Source organism: Cebidichthys violaceus, unplaced genomic scaffold, assembly GCF_023349555.1.
Source record: "Cebidichthys violaceus isolate CVI_PGR_0920_01 unplaced genomic scaffold, fCebVio1.0.p SCAF_7, whole genome shotgun sequence".
Classification (NCBI taxonomy): Eukaryota; Metazoa; Chordata; class Actinopteri; order Perciformes; family Stichaeidae; genus Cebidichthys; species Cebidichthys violaceus.
In genome coordinates this window covers 10,624,858-10,647,991 of record NW_027176927.1, presented here as the reverse complement: position 1 = coordinate 10,647,991, position 23,134 = coordinate 10,624,858, and the positions used below count along the sequence as shown (strand labels likewise).

The window sequence follows — 23,134 nt, the reverse complement described above, 5'->3', positions numbered from 1 at the left end:
GTTTATTTCATCCAATTCAAAGTATATTATTTTTGGTTCGAATACAGAGAAAAAATATTGATACAAATAAAGCAGTGGGCCTTTGAAGTCAGTACAAATTTAAGATTTTTGTCCATCTAAAATAAAAAAGTATCTTTCAGTATAAATAACTGCCTGTGGCTGTATCTGTACAGGTAAAGGACAGTATATGGCTGTAACTACACTATCAGTGAACACCTGCCTCAAATTTGAAGATGGGACAAAGTATGTGTTGCACCCTTAAAATGAACTGTCCAAAAACACGTCCATCTTCGTTTTGCAACTTTTATTTACAAATCCCATGGTTAAGCACAAGCACATTTTGCCTTCAACCTGCATACATCACGTTCTCTAAAAACTCTTAAAGCGACAGCACTCTCTTCTAAAGGGTCAGTAGAACAACTTTCTTCCCTTTACAGTTAGTAAGCATACAGTTAAGTAATGTTATTAACAACTGAAGTGGTACAAATATGAATGAACTTAAACACATATTTAAAGCAAATGAGTTTACAAAGACAAACTGATATTAAATCAGCAAGAAATATGAAATGACATACAGTATTTCAGTGTGCTACACCCTCCCCCACTAAAATAATCAAATATTGGAAACATATTTTTCTTTGGGTGGTATCACCATTAGTTTAACATCAAGATAACACATTTGAACATCATGAAATGACTACTGACTAGTATACAGTTACATTATCATACAACTGTCAATAGCTACACATCTGATGACTACCACAGCATGACCACAGGATAGATAGGCAACTATTTATTTTCCTGTCTGGTTGTATTGTCTTAATCTTTCGGTACATTGGTAGGCCTCCCAAGTCCATTAAGTCACATATGGCAATATCTACCATTCCAACTACTACTTAATGTACATTAACATTATACATGCTTTAACGTGTAGTACAATTACTCACAGAATACCTTTTGTGTCACCTTGTTACATTGTAACACCACTTTTTCTGCAAATAAACTTGTGCTTTTTCTTTAAATTTCAAGAAATTAATTTCTGAATGACTAATGAATTACTGCAACTGTATTACTTGGCAAATATCATTCAAACAAATATTAATACTCAAATTCACATTAGCTGTGTTCCTGACTATGAACTCAAACACTTTATGTTCAATTCTCTACTTTCTCAAGTGTGTAACACTAGGTTTCCCTAATTCATTATACGTAAGGATACATCTTGGTTGGCGTGTCCTTGTAGAATGTCTGGCTCTCTCAGGTTCATGGTCGTCCTCTGAAGACACTGCATCATTTTCATACACTTGGTGTTCTGGTTCTTCCTCAGAATATGAGTGTTGACTCTGACTCATCTTCTGCTCCTGAAGTATTGTCTCCCCCATTTGACCTCTGTCCTGAGTAGTGTCCTCATCCTGTGGCTGACTCCTTTCGTTCTGAATGGGTCCTTCAGCCTGAGTTTCTACTCTGGAAAGTCGTTTTGTTGTGGGCTTGAAGACTGGAGCTTGAGGGTTAAGGTGAGTCTTTTGACTATGTCTAGGCACCCACAAAGCATATTCTTCGTCGCTTGAACTCTCAGAGTCTCCATGGTAAGTCTGAGCATATACTCTCGGTTTTGGATTGTTATCCTTCTCTTTCTTATGGTCCTTATTTCTTTCTTTCTGGTGTTTGATGCTCTGTTCATCAACAAGGTAAGGACAAGGTAACAGAAGATTTCTGTGAAGGATTCTCTCTCTATCTTCTCCATCCAGAGGTTTCACAACATACACAGGACTGTTTACTCCTCTTCTGTCTTTGACCACATGTACTTTGTTTTCCCAGTAGGCACGTATCTTTCCTGGTCCTCCACTCTCGGACAGGTTTCTGATCAGTACATGATCTCCAGGTTCAAGTACAGAACTCCATGCTCTCTGGTTGTATTGTTTTTGTCCTCTTTCAGCAGCTTTTCTCATGTTTTCCTGTGCAATGTTATAGGCTTCCTGCATTGACCCTCGCCATTTCTCAGCATATCCCGCATGAGACTGTGGACTTGCTTGTTCTCTGGGAAACATCAGATCAATGGGTAAAGTAGGCTCTCTACCAAACAGCAGAAAAAAAGGGGAAAATCCTGTTGATTCATGGACAGTGGAGTTATATGCATGAACCACTTAGTTCAAATGGTCTTTCCAGTTAGGTTTTTGTGTCTCTTCCAGTGTCCGGAGCATACTCAACAAAGTTCTGTTAAATCGCTCAGCTGGGTTGGACTGAGGATGATACGGGGTTGTCCTTGAATGTCGTATCCCACTGTAGCTTTGCAGTTTCTTGAACAACTCATTTTCAAATTCCCTTCCCTGGTCATGGTGAATTTTGGCTGGGAAGCCGAATCTCAAAATGAAGTCATCAAAGATCTTGCGTGCAGCTGTCTTGCCTGACTTATTTGGTGTTGCATAAGCCTGTGCAAACTTTGTAAAGTGGTCAACTATCACCAGAATGTATTCCACACCACCTTTGCTTCTCTCCAGGTGCAGATAATCAATGGAAATCATTTCAAAAGGTGCTGATGTCGTTATGCTTTGCAGCGGTGTTCTTGTTTTTCTGTTTGGCTTTTTCTGTTTCAAGCACCGGCACACAATGTTCAATTTCCTCTCTCATTTTTGGCCAAAAAAATCTCTCTCTGGCTAAAGATATCATCCTGTCAGCTCCTAAATGTCCCATTTCCTCATGTAGTTTGTGATAGAAAATTTAGTTGTGCTAGTACATTTCTACTGTGATTTAGTTTATGTGCCTTACTCACTAACAAAATTATACATGTGACATATGATTGTGTAAAGAGAGTGGTAACAGGACCATATGGGGTATCTCAGGCCTTTTGCTTTGATAAGAGGGAGCAACCAAATGGGGGTTGCAGTTTAACCAGAGAATGTTGAGGTAGTGGTTTTACAACTGCTGCGATGTCGTCTGGTTTACACTGCTCTGTGCATTCTTTTATCATCTGGTCCATTTCTGCTGGTTGACGGGATAAGAAGTCTGCATCACGGTTGACAGTTCCTGGTCTGTATTTCAGAGTGAAGCGGAAATCTGCTAACTCTGACACCCAGCGATGTCCCACCGCATTTAGTTTTGCTGTTTTCATCACATACGTCAGGGGGTTATTATCGCTATACACCGTGAAGTGTGGGGCATGGAAGAGATAATCACAGAATCGTTCAGTTACAGCCCATTTGAGAGCTAAGAATTCCAGCTTCCCTGAATGGAGTCTGTAATTCTTCTCTGTTGGAGTGAGTGTTCTCGATCCGTATCCTATCACTCTCAATGTTCCCTCTTGAAGCTGATACAAAACGGCTCCAAGACCTTCCTCAGATGCATCAACATGTAGCACAAATGGCTTCTCAAGATCAGGATATGCCATTACTGGAGGATCTGACAGTGTGTCAACCAGTCTATCCAACACTTGCTGATGTAGTGCTGTCCACTCCACTGGCTGAGATGGAGGCAGCTGGGGAGAACGACGGCCGCGACCCTTCTTTATCGGTTTCTTCTCAGTCTTTGGGTGCGACAGTAGCTCATAAAGAGGCTTGGCAATCCTGGAAAAATCAGCAATGAATGACCTGTAGTAGCCCAAGAAGCTAACCAGGGATCTCACCTCTCTGACTGTTTTTGGTTTTCTTTTTTTCTGAGCTTGAACAGCCTCTACCTCTGTCGGGTTCATTTGATATCCCTCCTCTGAAATGACACGTCCCACATAGCAAACTTCCTTTTTAAAGAAGTCACATTTCTTTGGTCTGAGTTTGATTCCACAGCCCTTTTGCCTTTGCAGCACCTTTCTCACATTCTCTACATGGAGGTCAAAGTTCTTACTAAACACCAAGACGTCATCAAGGTAAGGCACGCATACCTCATCTCTCAGGTCTCCAAGGCAACCTTCCATGTACCGCTGGAAAGCAGCAGGAGCATTTGTCAGTCCAAAGGGGATCCTGAGCCATTCATATAATCCCCAGGGCGTGATGAAGGCAGTGCATGTACGGCACTCTTCACTGACGAAGCCCTGATGATAGGCTTTGCCTTGATCAAGCACTGTGAACCATGAGTTTCCTCCAAGATTCTCCAAGATTTCCTGGATTCTTGGGATGGGATGTCGATCAGAATGTGTCTTTTCATTCAGCTGTCGATAGTCTACACAGAGTCTGATAGTCGAATCCTTTTTCCTCACAATCACGATTGGTGATGAGTAGGAAGAGGTTGACTTCTGGATCTATCCTCTGCTGAGGAGGTCTTGTATGTGTTTTTTCACTTCCTCATACAGGTGACGTGGGATGGAATTGTATGTCTTTGTCACTGGGATGTCATCCTTCAAACGTATTTTCATCTGCAGATCAGGAATACATCCAGTGTCCCAATCATCCCTTGCGAAAACTTCGCTCTCTTTCCTCAGCATCCATCTCACTTTGTGTTGCTGCTCTGATGTTAGGTGAGAGAGATCGACAGGTGGATCCCAGAGTTGCTTTTCTGGTCTACTTTCATTACAACTTCCGACTGTTGTTTCCTGACATGGTCTCACTTGTTCATTTTCGCTCAAATCTGCATTTTCATTTTGCGTTTCAGATGTGGCTTTTTCCTTAACTTCCTTTACAGCATCTAACCAACCAAGTACAGTTCTGTTTTGTACTCTGATGTCATCATCTGTGTTGTTTTCAATCACAACCAACATGGTGGCTTTATCTTCACTAGGTAACTGTACTAGCTGTTGCTTTATATCCAGTCCAGCAGGCCATGGTGTGTCTTCATTTGGTTCCAGTATTGCATACTGCTCCCTTAATATGCTCTTGTTGAGTTTCCCACAGACCACCTTTACCATCTTGTGCGTTGGGATGATAACATCCTGTCTTCCCAGCCTTGCAATCTGACTCTCTGAGATGCTTTTCTGCTTCTTCAGAACTGAATATACTGCTCTTGCCTTTTTGTGTCCGACATCGAGGGCTGATCCAAGACTGTGCACAAATTTGCTTTCCACTGTTCTGTTAGTAGACAGGTTGGTCTGTGCTAACTCTTCAATCACATTGAACCCTATTATTGGTTTTGCAAGCGGGTTTGTGGTCACCAATAGCGGCACTAGTAATTCACTGTCCTTATTTTCTGGTAGGCTGAACTTCACTCCTATCCATCCCTCATAAAGTATCTTTGTCCCATTTGCAGCGGAGAGATCCAATATACCCTCATCAAAGAGCTGTTGCACTGGTCGAATCTCAGCATCTGGCAAGTGTGTCTTTTTCCAGTCCATGTCAACAATAGACACTTGGGATCCTGTATCCCATAACACTGTAGTCTGAACTCCACCAAGGTTACACTGGACAAGACTTTTGCGTCCTACTAACTTTGCTGTTCTTTCTTGTTTTCTTGTCAATATGGCCTGACTAGTTAGCATAGCATCATTGTTCATGTTAACATCGGCCACTTCTATTTTGCATGTGCTGGCGGTAGTATCTTTTCTCTTTCGACAGCCAGTAGCCCAATGTTCACTGCTGCCATACTTGTAACAGTGAGTACATCGGCTCTCTGGGTTAGATTTTTCACACTCAGAACACTTCGTGTCGCACTACTAGAGTTGTTCTGCTTAGTTTTAGCTGGTTTGTCTTCTTCTTTATTTCTCTTTGCTTGGTTGAGACTAGCCACATGAGTAGTGAGGTTCTGGAGAGCTTCACAGATCACTTTATTACCAGCATCAAGCTTCTCAAGTATAGGGTTAGGCTTAGCTGTGTGGCTTTTATTGTTCTTCACACCACTAACCTGCTCAACTTCACTGTTCTCCTCTTCTTGAACCATGGCCACTTTCACTCCTTTTGGTTTGGAGACAGATAAGAGTTTATTTCTCCTCTCCAGTTCCACACTGTAAGCAGCGCTCATTTTGTCGAGTAACACTTTGTCCTGTACAGCTGGATCCTGCAGATAAGGCTTGACATTGGTACGTACAGCATCATCTTGTATCCCTGTCACCAATGTTTGCAAGAACTGGGTCTGTATGAGTTCTGGGTTATACTTCAGCCCTACCTTGGCTCTTTCTGAAGCAAATACAACTTTCTGTCTGAGGTCCATAGTGCGGATTAGAAACTGCACAGGAGTTTCTTTTGGCTCTTGGACAGCACGGGTCAGTGAATGATAAAGTTCTGTGGCATCTTTCTCTATGAAGTGAGTCCTAAGGACTTGTCTTATAGAGTTCAGCGATAGTTTTTGTCTGCTCTCCAAGTAACTCAGCTTGTCTTTTTGTCCCACTTCACCAATTTGACCAATAATCCTGAAATCCTTCCTGTACATGGGATGCATATTCACGTTGTTTCTGGTTTGTTCTGAGTCTCTTACTGAGCCTGTTAAACTGCTTGGCCTCTGTGGTGACAAAGCTGGTTGCGGTGTAGTACCATTTACCGTCGACAGGGGGCGTCCCATAACTGCCTCTGGCTGCCCACTCATCTCCTCCACACCTGCCGATACATTCTGTCCACCAGCATCGTCAGTCTCTTTTCTCAAGTTGTCAATAAAATCGTTTGTGGCTAAAAGTACTGAAAATATTGTATCCTCCAAACCAGTAACTTCTTCACTCTCCAGGTAACCCGGGATCAGCCTTCTCAGTAACCGACATGAAGATGTTATCTCCTCAATGGGCTGAAGTCCTAGCTCCTGACTTACGGCACTGAGATCTGTTACTGATAAAGTTACAAGTTTCTTCTCAACATCAGCCAGTAGCGATTCCCACTCACTGTCTATCTTTGCTCAGTCTTTGAATTACTTACAGCATGAAGAAAGCAAGAGTGCTTTGTTTCATTTCCTTCCACGTGTGTCTTTTCTGCTGCATCGGTGAGCTGGTAGCTGCTGTTAGCCGACGTAACAAGCTAGCTCAGCTACACTCGTTGTTCACAAAAACGCACCTTTTTCCGTCTGAAAACTTGCTTAGACCGGGCGGAAACACCAAAAATGATGTTGCACCCTTAAAACGAACTGTCCAAAAACACGTCCATCTTCGTTTTGCAACTTTTATTTACAAATCCCACGTTTAAGCACAAGCACATTTTGCCTTCAGCCTGCATACATCACGTTCTCTAAAAACTCTTAAAGCGACAGCGCTCTCTTTTAAAGGGTCAGTACAACAACTTTCTTCCCTTTACAGTTAGTAAGCATACAGTTAAGTAATGTTATTAACAACTGAAGTGATACAAATATGAATGAACTTAAACACATATTTAAAGCAAATGAGTTTACATAGACAAACTGATATTAAATCAGCAAGAAATATGAAATGACATACAGTATTTCAGTGTGCTACATATGACCATCCTACAGTGTTTTTTTCATGAAAAGATCCAGGCGGAGCTCTAAAAAGAAATGTGGAGACACAAACGGACACATGGTAACCAAATAATATTCTGACACACTAAAGGTGATTTTTCCTTTACAGTTTTGTATTATATTATTTTCCTTTTATTGTTAGCCATTGTAAATTGCAAAAACTAAGTATATATGGTGGAAGATGTGGTATCTGTAATAGTAGACTTGCTGTGTGTAATAGCCACGTAATAGCCACGACCCAGTATGCGGGTAGCTCAGTTACGTGTGACTTTAACGCCCACAGGAAAGCTCAATTTGCACATGCAATACATCGTTAGAAAACCTGAAGTCTCCTCTAGACGAGGGGCTTGACAAGCCTAAACGTATCGCTAGCTGTTACTAATGAAATGCAGTCAAACAATAACAAAGCAAATCCACGTTTTCAAGGCACGGTAAAGATAGCTCGGTCTCCTGGCTTCAATACATTACTGTCAGTGAACATACAACGCTTAGCCAGATGCTAACATAGTGCACTATTGAAAACCGGCATCATTATGATCGCCAAAGTCATTTTAGACACAAACACACCATAATGAATCATCAGAAAAAAAACGCACATGAAAAGTGAAAATATTGACCACGTTGGTTGACGGCTTATTGCTTATTGCTCCATTAGGTTTATGATATAAATAATTGCCTTTTCTGAAGCCACTAGCTACCACCATGGTAACATCCGCTAGCACATTCACTAGTAAAGTCGGGTCTGTACTGTATCTTTCGCCGTCGAAATGCTGTAAGACCCGACTTGCAGCGGTTATGTATGGAGCTCAATCCAGGTCAAATGTTTTGATCATTTGAAAAAATAATTTGAACATGAAAGTTCAAGTTATGGTCTTGAACATTGAAAAATACAGCAATGTATTCAAAATAAAAATAAGTGAATGAAAAGTTTTTTTGGGTTGAATATAATTTTGATTCAGTTCTGGATTTTTTTTAAATACATTTATTTTTTTATTTTTCACTTTCATATATATTTTGATATTTGAGGTCTTGTATTTTTCAGTTTCAGATTTTATATTTTCGGATTAAACTTTTTTTTTTGGTTTAAAATCTTTTTTTCACTTTCAGATTGTTTTTTTCAGTTCAGACTTTTGACCCTGATCTAGCGTGGGGGCGTGGCTTCAACTGAGAGGGGCAGTGTCATCATGAGTGACAGCATCACAAAGAAGGCTGAGGACCTTCCTCAACAACGTTGTCTTCAGGTAACGTGGCCACCACGAGAATTATGATTGAACACTTTCTATACAACATATTCACGTGAATGCAGAGGGGAAAAACTGTGAGCATCAGCTATCTTGAAGGAAACTTCGGAGGGAACCAGCTACTGGTTCAATTGGTCTTTCGCCCCTATACCCAGGTCGGACTTCTTTCTAAAGATGAGAATTTCGTGCATGCTGGGATACCTAACATGGCCATGTTTAATGACGTAGTTTGCGTGGGCAAGCGGTCAGAACGGAAAGGGAGGAGATTAAAGAGGTTTTAAATGCCCTTACAACCTGGTTACATGGAAAGCCCCTACAAGTCTTACGACATCCTTGTGTTACCTCTTACTCTGCATGGCGATGTGTGGGTGTACGTGTGTAGGTATGTCATAACTGCACGTCCGTGCAGCCGGCTCCATCTTACAAGAGACACAGAGCCCTATGTCTCTCAAGTTACGTTTTTTGTCTTTTTTTATTCATTGTTCTACTAAGCAGCAATATGGTGCCTCTAACACCCAATGACCAGGCCAGTCCGTTTAAAAGGAATTCACGATTTCGCAAACAATTCAGCCCTTCTAACACTTGCTGATTTTCTTCTTTGATATTGTAACCCTGGTTCTATAAGCAAAGGTAGAGCCCTCTACTGGACTTCATGGGTAATACTCCAATCACAAGCATGCATGCATCAGGATGTGCCAACACAAATATGTACAGCTGTTCAGCGCACCTGATGGCATTCAACATAACATGCCAATGCACACACTAAGCAAAGCAGTCCGTCTCCAAAACCATGGAGTGGGGTACAGCCATTGAACCTTTCAATGGTCAATCAAAGAATGGTCACTGTTGTCCAAATGTCTTAATGATGAACTCCTCCTACCCCACCATGTGCTCAAGGCCTTTATAAGTCGTACACAACCAACACTGTGGGTGCCTTCCTCCTTCAGACCGCATTGCGGTCTATATGACGATTACAAAGAGATTGAAAGAGACACTGATATTACCACTACTGCTACTACTACTACTACTACTACTACTACTACTACTACTAATATTATAATAATAATAATAATAATTCACAAATATTCAGATCAACACACACATCAACATTCACAGTAGTTTTTCAACTTTATTCATCCTGAAGAACATTTTAAGATGCTTGATATATTTAGATAAATGTATAAATATACTAGTTACACATACATATTTGAAAAATATATACTTATTAATAAATACATATAATAATAAGCACAAATGATGGTGCAGTGCATTCATGAAAGTCCAAAGGATCAATGTTCCATATTACAAGAAATGAACATGTCTGAACAGAAGGGTACATCAATGTTATTGTACTACTATGATAAAAAACAAAGACTGGCCAGATTATAATGGTGTTCGGCTGCCATGCAGAGGCAGAGAAGACCACAGTTGGAGTAATCTGATTGCAAAGGATTGCAACAAGTAAAGAAACAGTATAATCTAATTGCAGACACACGTACACATAATTTTAAGACAGACTGTGGGATCATACTTTATATTAGCAGAACTTGAAATCACAGATGCATTAGATGCTGATCTAAGTGTGGCAGATGCTCTGAAACATGTCAGTAACTCGGCAGATTGTGATGTTAAACTGATATCCTTAGAATTTATTTGAAAAGAAACCAACCCTGCTTAAAGTCATATTTCACACCAGGAAACGTTTTCCTTCAGTGATATTGATATTCAGTGATAGCTCCTGCTCCGCTAGTCTCATGTCAATGTGTCCTTGAGCAAGACACTTAACCCCAAAATTGCTCCCATAGCTGTGCCTACGGTAGATATTGTAAGCGAATTGTAAGTCGCTTTGGATAAAAGCGTCTGCTAAATGACTGTAATGTAATGTAATCTGAAGTCAGTGTCATGTGCCAGCAGTTGTAGTAATGACGCCACCAGAGGGCGACACAACTACAACAGCTGGACAGCATATGTAGTAGGAGCATGCCTGACAATATGATCTGTTGAGAGAGAAGTTTACAGAACAGAATTGTAGAGTATATTAAAAAAACATCACTGAAGTTTGTATGTCCAAAGTACACACAACAAGACAAGAGCAGCCCAGTGCCACAAAGGCTGAAACTGAGTTTTCAAAGAAAAACAGGAATATATAACAACCACATGTGCAGTGTTATCTAGGATTTGTGCAAACAATGTAATTGCACTCTGCACAAGCATAAACTTTCTTCAATCTGGACAGCGAGTTTATGTCGTCTGTATTTTATTTAGGGAATGATGATCTTCGGAGTTCATATTCTACAAATATGAACAAATACACATGGTGGGATAGTCAGTGGAATGCCCCTTTAAGTAGTTTTCTGGGGGAAAAAATGCTTTAATCATCAGTTTCTCCACTTAAGTAGAAGGACACAGTACATATTAGTCTATACAGCTGAGTTGCTTATTTTTTCAATGCTTTAGGGGCCTTTTGTAAGTTATCATCAAGCTTTTGTGGACTATGTAATGAAACAGTAGTGAAGTTTAGCTCATTGAGGACATAGGGTAGTCAAGATAACAGTGGACTCTGAGCAAAATAGTACAATGATAATACATATTTTCAGCATGTTTGCTATTGTGTGTTTGAGGTTGAATGTACTGTAGTGTCACACACATGAATAAGCAGTCAGCTGTCAGAGGACACACAAATAAGAAGGAGACATTGAGTTTACTTTGTTATACAGACGATTATTATTTGCCTAAAATATTTTTCTTTGATTTTTTTCTTCGTCAGTTGCAACCAAACAGGTTTTCTTTATTTAGTTTTTCTATTCATTTTTGGATACTAGCACTTAGGTCACAATAGCATAAAAGTATCTTACATAAAATACAAGATTATGTTACGTGCCACATCATTTAATATAGCTTGGACAAAACATTTCTCTAATAACCCAGAGAACCCACAGAAATAATAATAACAGTCATTTGTACAATATCTTGCACTGTTAGCATTTCTCAACATACATTTGGTATTCAGTACAATAAATCTCTGCTTTGTTTCCTTCAATGCTGCAGATGTGCAAAATGCTGTTAGTTAAAGCTCCTTCATCTGATATATAAAAGTATCCTCTATAAAGTGCACGTTGAGTAGATCCTGTGTGTTTGACTGAATCACACAGAGTCACAAACTGAGTTGATCTTTAACAGTCACCAGTTATTCTGTTGTTTTTGTTTTGTTAATAAACCATTCTGGTATAATATTACCCAGTGCACATATGTTAATACATGTAGCACGATAGACTAAATCATTTCTTCATAAAAATATAGGTTGACTTCTCCCATAATGAATATTAATCAGTATTGGACTATTAATTGCTGTTCATTAGGCGTATGTGGTTTGGTTTTGATCCATGATGACATCCCAGTGAGCACCCAATGAAGTAATCCCTGCATGATTGAAGCGGCCACTGAGCAGCTTGAGCTCCGCCTTCGGGTTCACTGGGTAGAAGTTAAAAGTGGTCTGTAACAAAGCATCAAAATGTAAAAGTTAACACATGACCATGAGTATTAGTATTGGTAAATGTAACAAACATAAAGGATAGAAGATAATTACATGTGTTGGCTGGCCGGCGACCAGAAAGCGCCCTCTGGAGGTCACAAACTGTATCTGAAAGATGTAGTCATAGCGGTATTTTCCAGAGACCTGAAACATGACAGAGATCTCATTAACACAGTTGGTACATGTGGTTAATTCAATTTGTTTTATTACATAATCATGAATGGATATAGTGTAATATAAATATTATAAAATATATCCAATATATAATAAATGCTACTCCTAGTAATATTCCTTGGACCAGTATCATGAACAAATGTGTATGATAATAAAGAAACTAAAATATATATGAATGTTAAAAAATATTGCATTACATTGTCTTATCAAAATAATACAATTTTACAGAAAAAAAAAAAATATATATATATATATTTTTAAAGTTTCTTTTCCGAGGTTGTCTTTTCTCTGTTCAGACTAAACTCATATTTTAGTATCGGTGACTCTCTGACCTGAACAATGGTCTCTCCATCATAGAGGTCCAGCTCTTGTGCAGAGCCTGCTACACGACCAACTACTTTACCCCAAATGGCACCGTTGCGCACCTGGATACTGCAAGGTCAGACACAAGAGAGAGAAAAACACTGATTATATACATAAGAGGACATGATCAGGTAGAAAAAAATTATCCACATTCATAATGTAGCTGGATCTTTGTACAACGAGTAGAATATAGAGCAAATGTTAAAGAGCAGGTTATTAAGAGGAGGCAGAACCATATGATTCACTTTTTAAAAGAGCAAGACCGTCTCCAGCATTTCAATAACTTTCAATAGACCCTCCCTTTGACTTGGAAGAGAAAACTGCAACATTCAACTAACAATAATAATACAACAGCATTAAGTTAGTACAACTTATTTAATCATAGAAATTTAGGATGCATATATGATTCAAAATGGTGTTTCATGAACTTGTTATTAAATAAATTTCAAAATATACCCCAAATTGCACACAGATAATATGGGAACATAGAATAGTTTGTTAATCAAATGCTACAGCTACTGTGCTTTTGATCTAGAGCTATAACTGAGCAGTTCTTACTACTGTCAGTGACAGGCTCTGGTCAAGCTGAAATACAATATCAATCTAATGGAGAAAAATGAATGAATGACACATGCCTGCTCTGAGAAAAAAATTCAGACCACCCTCCCTTCAGCTTAAACAGAAAATACATAACACTCCTTCTTTTTTGATCCCTTCACCCCTTAATAATTTCTGTACAGTCCTTAACACATCAGAACAAGAGGGAGGACAGACTGACCCACTGATGTAAGCGTTACTATGATCCCAGACTCTGATCCCTCTGATCCTTCCGTTTCCTCCTTCTGTGGAGAAAGAAGTGCCAGAACCTCCTCCAACAGAAGGAGAGTAGGAGTAGGAACTCATGGGAGCTGGAGAAGTAAAACAAAGATATTAAGTGATATTACATTACATTACATTACAGTCATTTAGCAGACGCTTTTATCCAAAGCAACTTACAGTAAGTGTATTCAACTAGGTATTCAAGAGAACTACTAGTCACCAGAAGTCATGAGTACATCTCCTTGTTTACACAATCATCTAAGAGCATAAACTAGAGCAAAAACCAGAGCCAAAGTACAGTGCAAAAACAAACTAATACGAATACAATAAGTGCAACAAACTGATGTGAAAACAATAAGTGCTAATACAATACAATGAATGCTAAGTGGAAGGCTCAGGGTAGTAGTTCTTGAAGAGGTGAGTTTTCAGCCTGCGCCGAAAGATGGGCAGTGACTCTGCTATCCTGACGTCAGTGGGGACTTCATTCCACCACTGTGGGGCCAGGACAGAAAACAGACGTGACCGGGTCGATCGGCCACCGGGACCTCTGAGCGACGGGGCAACCAAACGCCCCGAGGCAGCAGAGCGAAGTGGTCGGGCGGGGGTGTAGGGCTTGACCATGGCCTGGAGATAGGAAGAAACTGTTCCTTTCAGTGCCCTGTAGGCTAGCATCAGAGACTTAAACTGGATGCGAGCTCTTACAGGTAGCCAGTGTAGAGAATGGAGAAGGGAAGTTGTGTGGGAGAACTTGGGGCGATTGAACACCAGGCGAGCTGTAGCTTTCTGGACAAGCTCCAGAGGTCTGATGACTGACGCCGGGGCTCCGGCAAGTAGAGAGTTGCAGTAGTCCAGGCAGGAGATGACAAGAGCCTGGATGAGCACCTGCGCTGTCTCGTCAGTGAGGAAGGGGCGAATCCTCCTGATGTTGTAGAGCAGGAATCTGCAGTAGCGTGTAACGGATGAAATGTTTACACATTGACTACTGGTTGTTTTTCATATTTCATATCAATATTCTTTACACACACATAGGTAAAGTACATATTTGATTCCACCGGGAGCGTGTGCGCCGCGATCCGAACTGAGAACGTCAGTTGGTCATTTAGGGTCACACCCAGATTCTTCGCAATCCGAGTTGGCGTCACCACGGTATCATCAATGGTGATGTACAGGTCTCGGTGCGGGCAACACTTTTCCGGGAGGAACAGTAGCTCGGTTTTGTCCAGGTTCAGCTTCAGGTGGTGTGTCACCATCCACTTCGAGATGTCAGCCAAGCACACAGCGATGCGTGGCTCCACTTGAGTGTCACCGGGGGGAAATTACAAGACCAGCTGAGTAGACAAGAGGAAGCTACTGCTCTTTGACTCAACTTGACTTAACTGTTAATATACAAATATCTTATTAGAAGCTCCAGAGATGTTTGTGTAAAAAGTATGAAATTGGCATAAAAAGACTGAAGATGGGTTGAAACCTTACCAGCCAGGCAGCTGGAGCAGAGCAGAGCGACGATCAGGAAGGAAAACATTCTGGTGTGTGAAGACGTCCGGAGACAACACTGGAATAAGAAACTAATTCATCATCATCATTATCATCCTATGATTTCAATAATTCTTTAGACATGAAACCAATTGGTCATTTGTTTGTTAATAATCAGAGAACCATTAGAATTTAAATGATTTGGGCCAGTAGCCACAGTAACATACTAATAAACGTCACATTTAAAACGTGCAGATACAGATGTTGAAACTCACCTGCAGTCTAGATCCCCTGAAAACAGCTTGAGTCCTGAGCGAAGGATGAAATGACACTGAGAAACTGGAACTCACTTATATAGATGTGTCCGTCCCTCATTACGCACGCACACACATCCCCTTACATTCCTACTTAACAGCATCTGACAGCTGAACAATAGAAGACACAACTTGAACCAGGAAGAGAAAACTATCTTGAAGTTTCAGTTCAGGAATTTAATTTGCATCGCACTTACGGGAAAGGCAGTCACTGTGATTTACCGACCTAAATCAGTTGTTGAATCTCTCTTTAATCTGTGTCGCATAAGTTACTACCTTATTAAGTTTAAATTAGTAGAGCTGTAACATTCTTGATACATTTGCTGCTAAAACCTGTGTAACATCATTTTAAATCATTTTGGGTCACTAAAATGGATTTCAAAGTTAATTCTTGAGCATTGGAAAAGTAGTTGGAAAAGCAATCTCACCTCAAGGTCCATTTAGTAGCAGCTGTTCTGGAGCTTTCATTCTTTTCACATGATCTGTATTTGCAGAGAGAGTTTGCCCAGTTGTCAGGGAAATGGAAATGTTCAAATTTAAATAATTTCTAAGGACTTCAAGGACATCTCACCCATGTTGGGTAAAAGAGGGTTACAAAAATAAAGTCTCAAAGCTAATTTCTTGTTGGAAACATCATGGACAAAAAGTCCTTGAAGCTGCTGTGATGAACTTTCATTTTTGAGAGTGTGCCTTTGCACTGTGTTTATTGTTTATTGTTATGCACCATTCACCTAGTCAGATTCCTTGTATGTTTAATTTACTAGGCAATAAACCGTTCTGATTATGATTCTGATTCTGCACAGTCCTGGTTCTGGTTCTCTCATGCCTCCCTTTCCTCTAGCAGGCCCAGCAACACGGCCTGGGCCTCCAGCAGCGTGGTGCTCAGTCTTTGCTGTCAGTGGGCACTGGTGGAGCAGCAAGGCGAACCCCTGCTCCTGACCGGAGGAAGAGCTGCTGCTGCTCTCCCCTCACCGAAGCTCCAACTGCAGTGGATCTGAGTCTCTCCACTGTGGGCTGGCTGCTGACGGAGCGCCTGCTGGAGTCTGAACTGAAGGAGTTTCGGGTGAACCTGCGTGATTTCATCGGATTTTGCCAGAATCAGACTTGGTGGCACCGACAACAAGCATTAATGAGAACTATATAGAAATAGCCCATATTCTTGTTGATGGTTTTGTTTACTTTTGAAGGTCATATCAAAGCATCAGTATTACATTGAGACAGTTTCGTTAACAGTCAAAGGTTCCCCACAGTAACTTTAAAGTGGGAAAAAACAAAAACAGCATCATGTGATATGATTGAAATCCCAGGAACAGCTATTAAAATGGACCTTGAGGTGTTTGGTCAACATAATATTAACGTTTGTCAAACCAGGAATTAATTAGCAACTGACAGAATTCACTCAGTTTGACAACCTTCTCTTGCTAAAAGAGGAAACCATCCCTGAAATAAAACATGCCCTGAACACCTGGCATCCATCCATGTAACTTAATACCAGAACATGACACATGACACATGATGTAACGACATCATTTTTTAACTGGTTCTACTGGAAGAAAGATTATTTCAGGACACACATATCGCAACCCTCCCTGTTTGTGTTTGTGCATGAAGTCTACACCTTTGTGATCAGTGTAAACTTGCTTAGTTTTGTCACTATACGTATTTAATTTGTATAACTTGAAAATGACAGAAATACATTACATAGACACTTATACTACTACTACTACTACTACTACTACTAATATTAATAATAATCAAAAAACTAATTCACAAATATTCACATCAACAATCACAGTAGTTTTTCAACTTTATTCATCCTGAGGACATTTTAAGATGCTTGATATATTTAGATAAATGTATAAATATACTAGTTACACATACATATTTGAAAAATATATACATACTAATAACTACATATAATAATAAGCACAAATGATGGTGCAGTGCATTCATGAAAGTCCAAAGGATCAATGTTCCATATGACAAGAAATGAACATAAGGGTCTGAACAGAAGGGTACATCAATGTTATTGTACTACTATGATAAAAAACAAAGACTGGCCGGATTATAATGGTGTTCGGCTGCCATGCAGAGGCAGAGAAGACCACAGTTGGAGTAATCTGATTGCAAAGGATTGCAACAAGTTAAGAAATGGTATAATCTAATTGCAGACACACTTACACACAATTATAAGACAGACTGTGGGATCATACTTTATATTAGCAGAACTTGAAATCACAGATGCATTAGATGCTGATCTAAGTGTGTCAGATGCTCTGAAACATGTCAGTAACTCGGCAGATTGTGATGTTAAACTGATATCCTTAAAACCAGATACACCCGAGGGTCCCCCATTTGGACGCAGAGTACATCAAAACTTAGAGAGTTTTGTGTTAAAAGTAACTGGCAGAGAACCCACGAAGAACGAATATAGTGATGTTATAGTTCTGCAGAAACCTCAGCGTCCTGGGAACAACATGAACTAGGTCACTTCTACATGAGACAAACACATCTCCCATCAGCCAAGCAAACAAATAACAAAATATCATAAATCATACTCGATATGACTGGGACAGACCGGAGAAAAAGGCTGCTACACTCCGTTAGCAACGTGCTACCTACGAACATGCAGCATGAAAAAGCACGAGCGCCTGACGGAGATTACGGACATAGTTTCCATTTCTCTCCCCGGTAAACCATCGCAGAGATATTCAGCTTCGAACACAAAAAGTCACACAGCTTTCATCGAATATTGTACTTACTTTTGGTCGAATCTCAGCGAAAAAATGGAATATCTCCGTACTTCCAACGCATGTTTGTCCAGCTGCTGGTGCTCCGTGTGAATCCGTTCGATTCGTGTCTCTCCGACACTCCTCGGATTCTTGGGAGGGTTGGAAGCTCAGCAAATCAGATTTCAGAGCTGGACCTTTTTGAGCTTTATTGGCTAATAGTGCTGTCAATCATCTAGCTTTCAATTCCAGGCAATTCTATTGGCTCCTACGGTTCGAAGGATGTCTCAATGGTGAAAATCGGAGAAGGGGGGGGCTGAGATACAGCCCTGAACAGAGAGTCGAAGCAGGATTTGACCTTAAACTAAATAACTAAAAAGGGCATAGAAAGAGCTTAAAACACTCAAAAAAGGTCCAATCTTCGGTCTATTGATTCAATGAACATCATGAGTGATACATAGAAGTGGTATAGAGTGTTTTTGAATTTTAAAAATACTTTTTTATTCAAATCTTGGAGTATTTGATCAGTTTTCTAATTTGAAATGCTCTATATTTCATAAATGTTTCACTGTATCTATGTATAGCTGTGTATATAGAGCCTATATCAGTTGTTCTAAGAGCCCAGCATATTAAAAGTCTTGGATACCCATACTTTCCAAAAAACAATACCCTAAAAGTGCTGTTTTTCAAGATCGAGCTTTTGAGTTTTCCAAGTTCTGCTGTGTTCCATCCTTATCTTATGTGAACCAGTAACATGTATTCTGATAGTTCCATGATTTTTCTCATCTCAAAAATATATAAAAAAAGTTTTTTTTTTTTTTTTTTTATTTATTTATTTATTTTTTTTTATACAATTAATTAGGTATTTCTTATCTTTATTCGAGCTGAGGCCTGCAAATAGGCCTCGTTTTTAAAAGGTTAAACTTTATTTGAAAAGAAACCAACCCTGCTTAAAGTCATGTTTCACACCAGGAAACGTTTTCCTTCAGTGATATTGAAACATCCAGCAAGAGTCTTTTATTGTGAAACAGGAATGATGGGTTTAAAAAAGTGTTGAGGAGCGAGAGGAATGAGATTCTGTTACAACAATACTTTGATTAAGTTGAGGTGGGTCAGGATGAGTGTTTGGAAGTTGGAAATGACTCATGGAAAAACAAATAAATGGTTCTATAGGCCTTATAAACAAAAGTGTCTTGAAACACTACTTATTGTTTAGTTTTTTAGTGTGCTTTATTTAAATTTTCTATCTGCAAAGTTGCACATCAACAGCATTTTGCATTTTGTCAGTATTTCATAAAAAGAACAGTTTTCTGTCAGTTTTCTGCTTTGGCTCTGTGTTCTAACACTACTTTGACTACTTAACTGTTTCACTGTTGGTGTCTTTCTTTCTTCTAGTCTCTGTGAGCTGCAGGTCTGTATCTGGTGACAGCAGTAGTAGTCACTCTCTCTTTGTTCAAAAAAGCGATTACACCGTGCAAAAGCAGATACCGTCTTCATTGTGAACAGGGAGGTCATGTCCTCTGTATTGTTTTAGGGAACGATGACCTAAGGAGTTCATATTCTACAAATATGAACAAATACACAGGGTGGGATAGTCGTCGGAATTCCCCTTTGAGTTGTTTTCTGGGGAAATAAACAGTATTCTAATTATTATTGTTTCTCCACAAGAACTAAATTTTGTTGCAGCGTGGAGTGTTTTTTGAAAGAGCCTTTATGCAATCACTCACTCTCACTATAAAACAAAAAATTGCTGTCTGTCTGTCCTTATGTCTTTCATATGTCTTGAGAACCGCTGATATGACCTTCTTCATATTTAGCAGCGATTTGGTGTTTACCTCGTGACTAAGACTGTTTCTGACCATGAGTAACCGTGACTTGGGTGTGTATTTCAGGGGTGGATTTAGAGATTTGAGAGCCCCAGACTAATTTACTTTCCACCCTTTCTCTATCTGGGAATGTTGGTATTGGCAGTGGTAGAAGAACTTATCTCAACGTTTTTTGAAACTGCCATGTTGGGGTTGGGGAGATCAATAACTCTGGCACACATAAACACATACACATACACAGACAGACTCACGGGGGGAAACAATACCAGCATTCTTTAACAAGTAAAAATAAATAAAAGAAGGTGTAGTGCTTTCATGAAAGTCCAAGGTATCTATTTCCCAATTACAAGCATTGAATATACTGAACAGAAATGTAAATGTGACTGTATCGACTGACTTGAATCATTATTGTGTTTTATGATGGATCCCTGGTGTATTTCTTTGTGAGCGCATCATAAAATCATGAAATCTACAAAACACAATTTGCACTATATACAGGTGAACAACTGTTGTCACTGTTGTATATGTTGTTATATAACAATTAGTTGGAAGATGGACAATAACTCTTGTTTTCTTAAGTGTTAAGTTGTCATAAATGTTTATGCTAACACACTCATGATTCACATGTGGCAAATTTATTTATGTAATGTATTGACGTCTGTGTGAGCTTATTCATCTTGGGGTGAAATCAGTTTGATAAAACCATTCGCTTGACTGAGATGTTGTCGAATTGCACATGTACCATGACATTTGTGCAGAACTTTAATTTGGCTTGGCCACATCTCAAATATCTTAAAACCTGTTGTAGGAGCAAGGAATTTGTCCGTCTCTTAGTCACTGATGGTAATCGTGTTTGTGCGTGTGTGGGTGTGTCACCAGGTATTCTTAGCGAGTTATTATTATAGCCTGCAAAAGAAACACAAGAACAAAGCTTAGACATATTTTAAATCACCGTCAGACCTTGATGGAAGTGATGTGTCCAGGTGAGGTTGTTTGGGGTAGCTTCTTTGAATAGCTCTAGAAAACATCCACTGTAACCAACATTATACACATTAATTATTGATATTAAGTTATTGATTTGTTATATTTGTTATTATTCATTTCTTACATTTTGTCCAATCCCTACCCACTACCACTCTGTTTTCACGTTTGCGTTGAGGTTCAGATAATTACAAACAAATAAGCAGAGAGTGGGAGTGTGTTATAGAGAGCTATCAGGGATACGTCCTAAAACCCTGAAATGAGATAGCATTTTTGCATGTAGGGTTCCCTCATCTTGAAGTCAGCAGGTTTTTTGAATGGGGTTTGGTTGGATGTGTGAAATAAGGTATGCTTCAAATATCATACAAGTGGTGTTCATCTTGTGTTTTCCACAGAGTTTATTTTCTGCAATAATTCAAAAACCAATGAAAAAATCCCATTCGCTTTTTGTTGAGGAAACCAGTGCCATGCTTACTTTCGGGTTGGCCTACAAAAAATATGTCATCCCTGCAGCACTCTAAAAAAACTCTCCAACAGTGAGTCTACATCGATGCCGACTTAACCAGCTGCCCTTACTGACCACGCGCAACGCTGTTTTGTGTTCGTCAAGACTTTCCGCACATATTGTTCTTTGCAACTTCCCGTACAAACTACGGCAGACATTTAATATTGTCATACAGACGTTAACTTGAAGGTTACATTGTATTTAGAATCAAACATATCCTTGTCTCGTCTAGAAGACAGTAAATGAATTTATTTGATTGTAAAGTGTTGTATATTTATAAACAACATATAGAAACACCTATAATTTTTTACAATACTGCCCCTGAATTAGTTTTTTGTTTTGTTTTGTTTTGTTATTTTTACGGATGTTATTATTTTGTATTTTATGTAATCTTCTCTTTCATTTATAGTATATACTTTTGTATGGTCTTTTATTTCATTTCAAAAGGCTCAGGCATGCACACACAAACACACACACACACACACACACACACACACACACACACACACACACACACACACACACACACACACACACACACACACACACACACACACACACACTCTGAAATCACACTGTTCTCCCATACACTGAATGATGTTAGCTGGCTTGTATCTCACTGGTCTTGTCGTCCTCTTGTTGTTATGTTTATGTATCGTCTCTTGTCTTGCAATAAAAAAAGAGGAGGCTAAAGTGTGAGATGACATCACTAGAAAATAATTCCTCCATTGTTTCTTTACTTGCTGATTTTCTTCTTTGATATTGTAACCCTGGTTCTATAAGCAAAGGTAGAGCCCTCTACTGGACTTCATGGGTAATACTCCAATCACAAGCATGCATGCATCAGGATGTGCCAACACAAATATGTACAGCTGTTCAGCGCACCTGATGGCATTCAACATAACATGCCAATGCACAAACTAAGCAAAGCAGTCCGTCTCCAAAACCCCAAAAATATACCTGAAAGATTATTTCTCCACTTCTCGTTCACTTATCAGGGTTTCTCTTTTGCTGCCACTTTTTCCAGTTTTGCTGAAACTGTTTTTTTCAGGGTTTTCATTTGAAAGAATGATTAAAAAAAAGGTGATTGGCGTTCTAGTCACTGTGTCCTGTTGTGCCTCCTCTCTCCAGTAGATGCCCTCATTGAGCTTCTAAAGATTTGTAAACTTGCATGCACAGCTGTTTAGTTGTGCTTCATAATAGAGATAAAACCTTAGCAAGCATTTGGATGTCAAACAAAAGCAAGTAAAAGTTACAACATCACTTCAAGTGCAAAATGTTGTGTATTTCCAATAGAATGACTTTATTAAATCTATGATTTTTTGTGGAAAATAAAAGTTCAGATGACATGTTTTTAAAAGCTGCATCAACCGTCATATTGGATAATTAGTACATCATAATTATTGTTTGCATATCCTTATAAATCAGCATTGCAATTTAATATTTTTGAAAACTTGGAATGTTTGAGGAGCCAGTTGAGGTGGTCCGGGCATCTGGTGAGGATGCCACCTGGGCGCCTTCCTAGGGAGGTGTTCCAGGCACGACCAGCTGGGAGGAGACCCCGAGGGAGGCCCAGGACCAGGTGGAGGGACTATATTTCCAAACTGGTCTGGGAGAGCCTCAGGATCCCCCAGTCAGAGTTGGCTGATGTGGCTCGGGAAAGGGAAGTTTGGGGTCCCCTGCTGGAGCTGTTGCCCCCGCGACCCGATCCTGGATAAGCGGTTGAAGATGAGATGAGATGAGAGATGGAATGTTTGATTGTTTGTGGTGATGAAGAATGCTTGGTAACATTCTCTTGACCTGACTGACCCCCTGGTTGGTCCAACACTTTGCTTTGAAAATGTGTGTTACTTTACCCATGTTTAT

At 39.7% G+C, this 23,134-nt stretch overlaps 1 protein-coding gene across 1 annotated transcript; it reads right to left on the bottom strand.

The window, feature by feature from the left end:
- Positions 1-11,252: 11,252 nt before the first annotated feature.
- On the bottom strand, positions 11,253-15,261 carry LOC137891174 (zymogen granule membrane protein 16-like). Its single transcript, XM_068735652.1, has 6 exons — positions 15,189-15,261; positions 14,914-14,992; positions 13,400-13,529; positions 12,591-12,690; positions 12,139-12,228; positions 11,253-12,045 (listed from the first exon to the last, which is right to left on the bottom strand). The coding sequence occupies exons 2-6, from the start codon at positions 14,960-14,962 to the stop codon at positions 11,908-11,910; spliced, it is 507 nt and encodes a 168-aa protein (XP_068591753.1). The 5' UTR covers positions 14,963-14,992; positions 15,189-15,261; the 3' UTR covers positions 11,253-11,907.
- Positions 15,262-23,134: the final 7,873 nt, after the last annotated feature.

What these genes read in the sequence shown, in the direction of transcription:
- LOC137891174 (XM_068735652.1), bottom strand. Translation starts at nt 14,962, where the DNA reads ATGTTTTCCTTCCTGATCGTCGCTCTGCTCTGCTCCAGCTGCCTGGCT. An exon ending in CTGCTCCAGCTGCCTGGCTG is followed by an intron (nt 13,530 to 14,913) that starts GTAAGGTTTCAA and finishes TTACTTCTCCAG; the next exon opens with CTCCCATGAGTTCCTACTCC. An exon ending in ATGGAGAGACCATTGTTCAG is followed by an intron (nt 12,229 to 12,590) that starts GTCAGAGAGTCA and finishes GTCATGTTTCAG; the next exon opens with GTCTCTGGAAAATACCGCTA.